The sequence below is a fragment of the Macrobrachium rosenbergii genome, chromosome 12 (genome assembly GCF_040412425.1).
Source record: "Macrobrachium rosenbergii isolate ZJJX-2024 chromosome 12, ASM4041242v1, whole genome shotgun sequence".
Classification (NCBI taxonomy): Eukaryota; Metazoa; Arthropoda; class Malacostraca; order Decapoda; family Palaemonidae; genus Macrobrachium; species Macrobrachium rosenbergii.
Window position 1 is genome coordinate 97,422,254 of NC_089752.1, and position 11,804 is coordinate 97,434,057.

At 36.0% G+C, this 11,804-nt stretch overlaps 1 protein-coding gene across 1 annotated transcript in view; it reads right to left on the reverse strand.

The window, feature by feature from the left end:
- The window catches only part of Dip-C (dipeptidase C), a 444,612-nt gene that overhangs the window by 124,866 nt on the left and 307,942 nt on the right, over positions 1 to 11,804 (reverse strand). The window contains exon 4 of the mRNA XM_067112480.1: positions 27 to 74. Within this exon, the coding sequence (XP_066968581.1) occupies positions 27 to 74 (48 nt within the window). The remainder of the gene's footprint in view (positions 1 to 26; positions 75 to 11,804) is intronic.

The window sequence follows — 11,804 nt, forward strand, 5'->3', positions numbered from 1 at the left end:
CAGCAGAATCGCATTACGATACTCACCAGCGTCAACAAGGATCCTCTTGTCATACCTCGCAGCACTTCCGGCATCTGTGGATAAAAAAACAGAAAATATGCAATAAGTATATCAGTCAAAACACTGAAGCCTCCAGGCAACGACAAACAAACAAATCATAATCTCTTAAATCTCGCGGTAACTGTCGAATTCGTACTCTATCATTATACGATTCTAAAAAATAAGAAGAAGAAGAAGAAGAAGAAGAAGAAGAAGAAATGTTACACGAGGACTAACACGTTAGTTTGCGTGGGAGCGGTTTTCGTGACTCGTTGTTTGTCTGCTTAATGTTATCTGTTTTGGCTCGTGTGTTTGGGATATCCTGGAGATGTAATAACAACTACAACAGGGCACCATGGCAGAGAAAAACAGAAGCAGCATCACTACTGTCTACATCCTGTCAACGCTCGAGAAAACAAAACTGAAAATAAAAGTAGAGCAGCTTACTGCACAATTATGTAATACGGGATTATCAGTTTTTCAATTAGCCAGCCACATTACAAAGGCGCGAGAGAAAATAAACGTTGGGAGGTATATAAAATCCAGTATTTGACATTAAATAATTGCACACAGAAAGACACACACACACACACACACACACATATATATATATATATATATATATATATATATATATATATATATATATATATATATATATATATATATATATATATATATATATATATATATATATAATATATATATTTATATAAACGCAACGTTATAATGCGTTTTTATTTACGAGACACCCAAAAACAGGAGCATCTAGTTTTAGTAGTGACAAGAAGAGGCAGGAAGAAAATGCAAAACATTAGGGTACTGCCTCCCCTCTCTTTACCCTTCTGTTGAACAGTCTTTGTTTTGTGGCCATTCGTCACCCTGCAGTCGCTCCTCCCCTTACAACCTCTTTCTATGCTAGGCAGCATTCTTTTTACCCTAAATTGTATTTTGCACAGCCTAGGTTGTTTTCTTTGTACCCTGGGTTGTATTCTTTATACCTTGGGTTGTATTTTTCTTTACCTAGGCTGTATTTTTTTTTACCCCAGGTCGTAGTCTTTTTAATCTAAGTTGTATTCTTTTTACCCTAGGCTGTATCTTTTATACCCTAGGTTGTATTCTTTTTACCCCATGTTGTATTCTTTGTACCCTTGGTTGTATTCTTTATACCCCAGGAAAAAATTGCAGAGCTGAGCTAATGACTAATAGCAATTGGAAACGAATATAATTAGCTTGCGTTATTTTACAATTAAAACAATCTCAACCTTAGCTTGAACATAAAATTTAATCATTATTTTATAAATATCTGTAATACAACGAAAATGTAAATTAACATAGCTCGTTAGCAAAAAGGGAAGTTCTGCTAATGTAGGATAGGCTACAGTACTTGCATAACCGTTGACCATTTTCGCTCGAAATGCCGATTTCTTATGGTAAAGAACAACTAAATATCTCGGTCATAAACCTTCTCTATTGCAAAAGTATATTAATACATAACGACCTTGTTGAATAACTCCGCCAGATTCATTTCAGCCTCGTACTCAGACTAATGCCACACACTTGAAAAAACCATCAGTTTATCATCGCGCGAACTAAAACAAATTGACTACAAGGCCAAATCGAACGAGCGTTATAAAAATCATGGTTAAAAGCCTTTGCGGCAACGAGGGTCTTTTTTCTGCTAATCTCTAAAACAAATGAATCATTTGTACATTCATCCTTTCACTGTTGTCCAGGTCGGGACCTAAAACGATTTTCATTGCGGTTTTCTTTTTTTGTAAGTCAAGGATATGAGGTTCTAGCAATGAATGAAATAATAATAATCATAATATTATTAATAATAAGGAATTCTCAAAACTTTATTTCCTAAACACAAACAACAGATAAAACTCAATGCATCATTCTTATTAGCATCGTTTCAGAGCCATCTAATGCCGTAACCGGAAGAGCTCTCATTTCTTGGAAGAGAGAGAGAGAGAGAGAGAGAGAGAGAGAGAGAGAGAGAGAGAGAGAGCAATAAATTACAACATAAAACGAAATACAGCTAAAGCTGCCCCTACAAGTCATGAATGACTGGATCTACTTTTCTGAAATGCAGAAGTAACGCCAAGCCCTGGTGGCGTTACAGAACTGGTTTTCTAAAGAGAGAGAGAGAGAGAGAGAGAGAGAGAGAGAGAGAGAGAGAGAGAGAGAGAGAGAGAGAGAGAGAAATTAACTTATTCTGTGATAATAGGTGTGCCAATCGCCCAATCTCTTGAATAACTTTCAACTTCTTTCCCCTGTATCATTCGAGAATATCATCCACCAAGAATCATATAATCATCTATAAATGCCAATACATTTTATAAACACACTTTGCTCCAACATTTAATGTCTAAAACAATCAATAAAACTTTCGCATATCTAACTTCAAAAACACAAAATCAAGCACTTTTGTATTTCAAGGTAACATACATTCACAGAAATATATACTCGTACATACGGCACACTCAGGGCTTCACTCCAACTACAACTTATGTTTAAATTCCCCGTCTCCCTACCGCTGAAGTTATCAGGATTCGTTTGATCAATCAGCTCTCGCAGTAATAACCTGCAATTTGCCACTCTTCATCTGAATGAAGCGATTCCAACAATTCGCCATTCAGTGCATTTCATGCAAGAGTGAAAATGCAAGCACACTCGCGTAAGCAGTGCTCACAAAATATCACCAGCTCTGTTCGACAATGTTTCGTGAATCGCTACAAGCAGTAAGAGTCCTGATTTGATCCACTTATATCGTTGGTGCATTTGCAGGAAATGCTTAAAGGTGCGATTCAGAATCACACTTTCTTGTAGTTCCGTATCGTCCATCCATTATAGTGCTTTTTCCATGTGCGGTGCTTCCATCCATCTGTGCATCTTTGTTAAAAGTCTAAAAACCGAGATAAACCTGAACTAAGGCATATATATATATATATATATATATATATATATATATATATATATATATATATATATATATATATATATATATATATATATATATATATATATATATATATATGTGTGTGTGTGTGTTTGTTTGTATCTGAATATATATATATATATATATATATATATATATATATATATATATATATATATATATATATATATATATATATATATATAGAGAGAGAGAGAGAGAGAGAGAGAGAGACAGAGACAGAGAGTATGTTCATGTTTCATCTTAGTATCATGTCTTTATTATCTTGGAAAATTTTCTGTTAATTGTTCTTTAAATAATTTTTCAAATTCTAAGTATGAAACGACATTAGAGAGAGAGAGAGAGAGAGAGAGAGAGAGAGAGAGAGAGAGAGAGAGAGAGAGAGACTGTTAAGTTCAAGGTTTTCGTTTAAAAATTCAACAGGGACCGGCACAGTCAACAGCAGGCTCAGTGTGGCGAGGCTGACGCTCCTCCTTGTGAAATGGACTGAGACAGATAAAGGAATCTAGGAACAGGAACCGATTCCCCAAAACTGTACACTCCGTCACAGGGCAAAGCAGTGAACGCGGGAAATGAGGCATAAAGCAACCGAAAAATGGACGAGAAATAATTTCATTTCAGGAGAGGAAAAGACGGCGGGGAGGCAGGAAACAGGGCGCAAGAGAGATCAATACCACAAGGACGACGAAGATGGAGGAGGAGGAGGAGGAGGCACAGCAGAGGAAGAGGAGGTGGGCGGGGGAGGGTCGTTGGGGATGAAAAGGAGATACGGGGGAGGGGTGGGGGTCAGAAGAATAAGAGGGGAATGAGAAAATCTAACAGATTATATGAGGAGGAGGAGGAGGAGGGAAGGGCCAAACAACAACAACTTCATGTCAGTGAATAATAGATTGGAGTGGAGGAACTCCGATCTGGGATGGGCAAAATGGATTGGCAAAAAACCCCGAAGGTGGGAGCGAAGAGTTGGTGCAAAACGAGCGGGAAAAAGATATACAAAACGTGCTTACGTCACACACACACAACCTAAAGTTAGTCGTATAAGGGACAAGAGCCCACCGCCCACCCCCTCTTTACCCAGCATCCCTTCTTCTTCTCCAAGATTATTGCTCTTCTCCCCTCTCCCATTTCTTCCCTTCCCTCTTCCATATCGCTCGCATCCTACCATAACCCCCTGTCTTTCCCATACTTCAACCAGCGTCCGTCGTTCGTCCCATCCGGGCTCCCAGCAAAGGTGCTTTTCTGCTCAAGAATTTCACTGTTTTCACATTAGTTACGAAAATAAAACAAGTATAGAATGCGCCGAAGAAACTTCGGCGCAATCGAGTTTTCTGTACAGCATATGATGCTGTATGAAACTCTCAGCCACGGCCCATGAAACTCTCAGCCGTGGCTCACCAAACTTTCAGCCATGGCCCGTTGGTGGCTTGTGTTGTTGGTACCCATAGCGGTGCCAGACGCACGATCATGGCTAAATTTACCTTTAAATAAAATAAAAACTACTGAGGCTAGAGGGCTGTAATGTGGCATGCTTGATGATTGGAGGGTGGTTGATCAACATAATAGTTTGCAGCCCTCTAGCCTCAAGAGTTTTTAAGATCTGAGGTCGGACAGAAAAAGTGCGGACGGACAGACAAATAGCCATCTCAATAGCTTTCCTGTACAGAAAACTATAAGTGCGCATCGACAAAGGACATTTAAGAATAAATGTTTCTACATAATGTGGCGACTATTTGAGCAAATCTGATCGCCAACTTCAGGTTATTTCACCCGAAGTATGTACAATATAATGTATATCTCAGGTGGGACGAACATTATATCTCAGGTGGGACGAAAGCCACTACAAATGTGCAACCCTCAAGCGAAACATCACTGCCATCATATTGGAGGAGATTGTTCTCGCTACACGGTTAGCACAATGTCTTCCTATAATGGACACAACCCCCTCGGCAATTAGCAGGGAGAATCCTCACAGTCTACAATGAATTTTCCAGCATCAACTGAAGCACGAGAGGAGAAGAGAGAAGCGGTCGCACAGGTCACTGACATTTCTGTCGACTCTTGAAAAAATCATTATTTCTGGCTCATGCAAAAATCGCAGAGCTTTCAGAGGCACCGTGTGGGTTATTTTCAGACAGTCAACTCTACTAAAACGGGAACTGTTTTAAATTTGCCATCCTTGCAACACGTGCACGTATAACATACCTTAAAAATTCCACTGTATATTACTAATGAGAGGAAAAGATATGCAACACGGTGATGTATTCTTTTTTCTTTCGAAACTAATTATTCCACTCTGAAGAGCTATACTGGCAAATGTTAAAATATTTAATTCTACACACGCACACACACACACATATATAGACATACATACTGTACATGTAAGTACGAATGTATATATTATATATTAAAATCAACACAATTACGTATGGAACAGAAATAAATTTGTGACTCACATGGGGATCGAACCCAGCTCTTTCAATTGAGAGCCCTGAGTTCGATTGCCATGTAAGCCAGTAATCCAGGAATGTGTATGTACGTATGTATATGTATATATATATATATATATATATATATATATATATATATATATATATATATATAATCAGTAAGCTACAAACGTCCTTCAATATCAATTCGCTCTACCTCGGAAATAATATATTTTCATATATGTTACCGACGGGGAATTTTTTTAGTTGATAATAAGTTCGTCGTCCCGTGGGCTACGGAACGACGAACTTATTATCAACTAAAAAAATTCCCCTTCGGTAACGTATATGAAAATATATTATTTCCGGAGGTAGAGCGAATTGGATAATAAAGGACGTTTGTAGCTTACTGATTGTATATGAATCACGGTGATGTGATAAAAGTCGTGTATATATATATATATATATATATATATATATATATATATATATATATATATATATATATATATATATATATATATATATATATTATATATATATATATTATATTGACTTTTATATTAACGTAAATTATGAAAAATATCTCTTAATACAGATTATAAATGATAAGTGGTCCTGCCCTTTCAAGTTCACTATTTATCGATTCTGACCAAAGGTCCAGGTTCGTATCCAGGCCAGAGCAGATTCATTTGGCAAATATATTTGCGACATCATATATATATATATATATATATGTATACATATATATGTATGCACACACACACACACACACACACACACATATATATATATATATATATATATATATATATATATATACACATGGTCTTTTAACATGTGTTATGAATAAATAAATCTTGCAAGTGAAATATGTTTTTATTTTTCTCGGTTAAGTCCTAGTCAGAGATAATATTCAAAATGAGAAATTAAAGTGTTGGCCTTCTCTGTAATGTATAAAATAAATATTAGGTACAAATTAACGCCTACTTTAACCCTCAGTGTACTTGTCGTCAAAAAAGGAGACCAAAAAATTCCGTAAGAGCTGAAGGATCCCAGACTACCCAAGTTCGAGGACTGAGGGAAAGGGAGCTTCGTGCCCTAAAGGGTTTTGTTCCCACTAACTCCATCCAAAGTGGTTTCCTGTGATGGTCAGTTACTTCATCTGCTGGACTTGCAGGCGCTTTTCTATTGCAAATGTTGAAGCACAAGATCAGTGCATCGAAAAACCTGAATACGATGATTATATTTATGTAATTACTAATGAGTCCATAAGAGATGAAAAAGGTTATTTGAAAGCTGTCAGATGAACAGCGAGAAAACCGATTTCCTAGCATCACTTTCAGCAAGCAAATAGAAAAACTAGGTTTTCATCTCTCTTGAAAACATCCATAATAAATTCCCCCTTGTGTAAGATATAAACATCTCCATACAAACTTCATCTGAAACTCTGGGAGTGAAGACTGAAACGGCAAATCCGCATTATTATTATTATTATTATTATTATTATTATTATTATTATTATTATTATTATTATTCAGAATATGAACAGTATTCATATGGAATGAGCCCACATGGGCCAGTGACTTGAAATTCAAGCTTCCAATGAATATCATGTTCATATGAACCAGTAGGTACTAGGAAATACAGAAAGAAATCAGTTGTGAGGAAATACAGAAAGAAGAGATTAGTTGTGAGAAGAGAAAAAATAAATTAACAAATTAATAAATAAATACATGAAAATGTCAGTAAAGTATTAAAGCACCATCCTCCCACTCCTGCGGACTCAAAGATATTCGGGTCATGGTTTTAACCTTTACGCATCACTGAGAGTTCCTGACAAAATTCCAGCTACAATCCTACAAAAGATGCTCTCTGCTCTGGAATGCAAGAGCATTTGCTACCATATGGCCAGCTTACTCACACAACAAAAGATTAAAAAAAAAATACTACAGTATATTTAATTCGCTGACTGTATCTCCACATTTCCCCCATGGCCCCAAATAAAACTGAAAGTAAATTCACTCACAATTAAGTACAACGTAGGCATTATTATGAGCAAAGGCAATTTTGAAAAATTAATTATTACATACGAGGACCTGGTAGTGGCCAAAGGACATCACTAAGCTTCATACTGACACACACACACACACACACTATATATATATATATATATATATATATATATATATATATATATATATATATATATAAGCTCAGCAGAGACCTTTGGCCACTACCAGGCCCTCGTACGTAAGAATTACTTTGTCAACCTTGCCCTCTACTCATAATGTTAGTGAATTTACTTTCTGTTGTTCTATTGTTGCTCTATTAATCTATTATATATATATATATATATATATATATATATATATATATATATATATATTTATATGTATGTATGTATATATATATATACATATATATATATATATACATATATATATATATATATATATATATATATATATATATATATATATATATATACACACACACACACACACACACAGTGCGGGTGTTTATGTATAAAACTAAAATTCATTCGTTCACATTCATATTAACTGGTTAAGAAAGCCTAAAAGATTGGTGCAAGAATTTCTGTTGGATTCAGTGGATTTTCCAGCAAGCATTTTACTGATGCAGTTTTGCTTGCGTTTTGGTACAAATTTTACAGTACATTTCACTTTTCTTCATCTGATCTTGGGTTTGATAACGCTGATAAGATCGAGGCTATAATGACAGAATTTCAGATGTTCATTTGCCTAAAAAAAAAAAAAAAGGAAACTTTTAATAGGAACTAAAGGACGAGTTTTGAATAATCTCATTGATACGACGACAACGGTTCACAATTTTTATCTCTGAAGGGAGGGGCAAATAACACGGATACACACGCCTATAAAAAATAGAACCTAGAGAATAAATGCATTTTGGATAGCATATCTTGGTGTTCACGCTATTGATACAATTTCAAACAATTTTACTGGCTAATGTGATGAAGCTGAAACGTCAGCTGCAGAAGTATCAAAATTACATTTTTCTTGTATTCCTGTAGATATACAAGCTTTCAGCATTACTCAAAATGCACCTGCACACATCCATAAAATTTCGGCTCACCCTGGATTGCTTTCACAAACTATGACGGAACCAAACTGCTTTCCAGAAAGTCTGGGCCAGAGCATCATTACAAATACGAGATCACCCAGACACAAGGGCAGTTGATGGCAGTTAAGTATACCTTAGTTTAACCAGACCACTGAGCTGATTAACAGCTCCCCTAGGGCTGGCCCGAAGGATTAGGCTTATTTTACGTGGCTAAGAACCAATTGGTTACCTAGCAACGGGACCTACAGCTTATAGTGGAATCCGAACCACATTATACCAAGAAATGAATTTCTATCACCAGAAATGAATTCCTCTAATTCTTCGTTGGCCGGCCGGAGACTCGAACTCGGGCCTTCCAGAGTGCCCTCCGAGAACTCTACCGGCTCGTCCAACGAGGAACTAGTTGATGGCAGTGATGCGGTTATTGTGAACCCAGAACTCTCTTTGCAAAGAGAACTCTCTCTCTCTCTCTCTCTCTCTCTCTCTCTCTCTCTCTCTCCTTCACACTGCACGCCTTAATTCTCTTCATCTGGAGTTTTTGTTTCACTCAGCTTACAGCGTAGTAAATAACGTAGTGGAGTGAAAAACGACACCATTACTCTGCCAAACCAATTACAAGAGTGACCTGTACCTGTGTTACAATTACGACCACCGTTATCACAACACTTACTTTAACAAGGTATTTCTGGGAATGGAACCAAAAGAAAAATTCAGTTAACATGGAACACGGAGGCAACTTTACAAGCCATCTTTTTCTGCTAATAACTCTCCAGCCATTCATTCATAAATTTCACACATCAGTACACGAACGCTGCCTCAATCCCGAGTAATTCTGTACAAGGTTTGAATTATCTTTACACAAAAGCCAGTAAATTCAGCAGACCAACCTCTGCTGCTAAAAAAAAAAAGCAGTAAAACAGTGATGGAAAATAAATAAGGCTGTGTGATAGCAGAAGCAAGAACTATTTACTAAATATTGGAACATATTTAACACTTGTAATTAGAGAACATTAACCTAACACTAACGCTCTGTTAGCCACATCCAAGAATTCGGCACACAGCATTGGCAAACTTTCTATTACCTGGAAATCTATTAACAACAACAACAACAATAATAATAATAATAATAATAATAATAATATAATAGTAATAATAATGGATTTAAGATTTGTCAACAATAATAGCAACACTATTAATAATGAATGAAAGACCTGGCAAATAACAATAAGGCAATATTGACGCTTATCTAGTTTCCTTTAATGGGATATGAGATAATAATAATAAAAAATAATAGAATACAGACGTCATACCAATATAATACAACAAACAAATCAATATAGAAACGTCTTCAGCAACCTGTTACTAACAACTAACTCATGGTATACAAAATCAACAAGCCTCTACAGAAGCAAACAAGCAAACATGTGTACATGAATAAAAAAATGAAGTCATTCATGAGAACTGCTTATTAACATTATTAACACAGTGCTATCTCATCATCAGAGAGAGAGAGAGAGAGAGAGAGAGAGAGAGAGAGAGAGAGGCAAGTTGCAAGGCTGCTGCCTGAACGGTGTATTGATCATAGATTCAAGGTGTGCACGCACCTTGCATATACGCCCTTCATAAATTCTACTACGCCCTATTACGCCTCTGTCTTGACGCTTGACGGTCAAAATATGCGACGTTTGTTTATCACCTTTCACCACACAACAAAGGGCAAACGTCCATCACACGCGCGTGTTCTTACACATCACACAGGGAAAACGTCCGTCACACGCGTGTGTTTTCTTTACAGCCTTTTATCTTCGTAAGTTCACAATTGTAAACAGTGGTAACTGGATTGTGCGAGATTAGCCAGTCGTGTGTGTTATTTCTACTCAAAGATTGCCAGGAAGCATCCACTTACTCCGCAATGAATAACTGATTTGAAACCAATTTATTCAGGGAGAGTGAATTACCATCGCTCCGTCGTAAAGCTGGGCGATTATAACACATGCATTCGTATTAATTTCGCTTGTATAAAAGAAATAATGCTGCGATTTCACAAAAACTACACCAGTAGTAAGAATTTTCTGGTACATCTCGTTATAGTTGAATTTGCTGACGAAATATTTTTTATTTATGCAATAGCTTCCATCGTAGAGAACGAACCAAATACAATTTAACATCTGAATTTTTTGCAGATTTATTCCATTATCTCTAAATATTAGGCCTCTTAAACAACGCTGGTTTCTTCCCCACTTGCCTTCCTCGTCAACACACCTATATTACTCTGGTATCGTTCGACTAACATTACAGGAACTTCATTGTTAAATTTCCCTGTACTTCATCACCCAAACCCCCTTCTATACCAGAGATGTGAATAAAATGGTATAATCCAAAGGTTTCACTGCCATAAATTACATTTCGTCGCTTCTCCAATCTGTAACAATTGGTAATTGACACTAAAACGCTGCCGGCAATTTTACGTCATTACAAAGACCTGCCCACCTTCAAATGACACATATGAATCACAAGATCTACATTACATAAAATTACCACAATTTTCCAATTGCTGTTGCATGCCAAGTGGTCGTCAAAGGATGCAGTCATTCACAAAAGTCCTGTCGGATAGGAATGGGATGGGATGGGTTCTCGACAACTGTGAACAATACTTCCTGTACAAAGACCGTGGCCCTCTTCTCTTTCTTACTGGTTGCTTGTGCAACCAAGAGTCCATGCTGGCATAAGACCAACTCAATCTAACAGCACAACCTCGGTTAAAATAAGTTTGTTTCAGTCACACTAACTGGATGGTCTTTCAAACTAGTCTAAATGAAATTTTCAAATGCTAGCCTTTGGACCCCTAAGAACGGCAGGAAAACTTCAAAGATTTGGAGAGAAACACAGAATTCAAAAGACTCGGGTTTATAGCGTATAATACACAAGTCTTTATATATATATATATATATATATATATATATATATATATATATATATATATATATATATATATATATATATATATATATATATATATATATATATATGTGTGTGTGTGTGTGTGTGTGTGTGTGTGTGTATAACTTATTCACGAAGATATTGAACTTGATGAATGTATAAATAAAGGCATTTGCCTTTATACATATATGTACAGTACATATACACACACATATGTATTCTGCATATGTATGTATATATATATATATATATATATATATATATATATATATATATATATATATATATATATATATATATATATATCATAAGAAGAACGATTATAATGG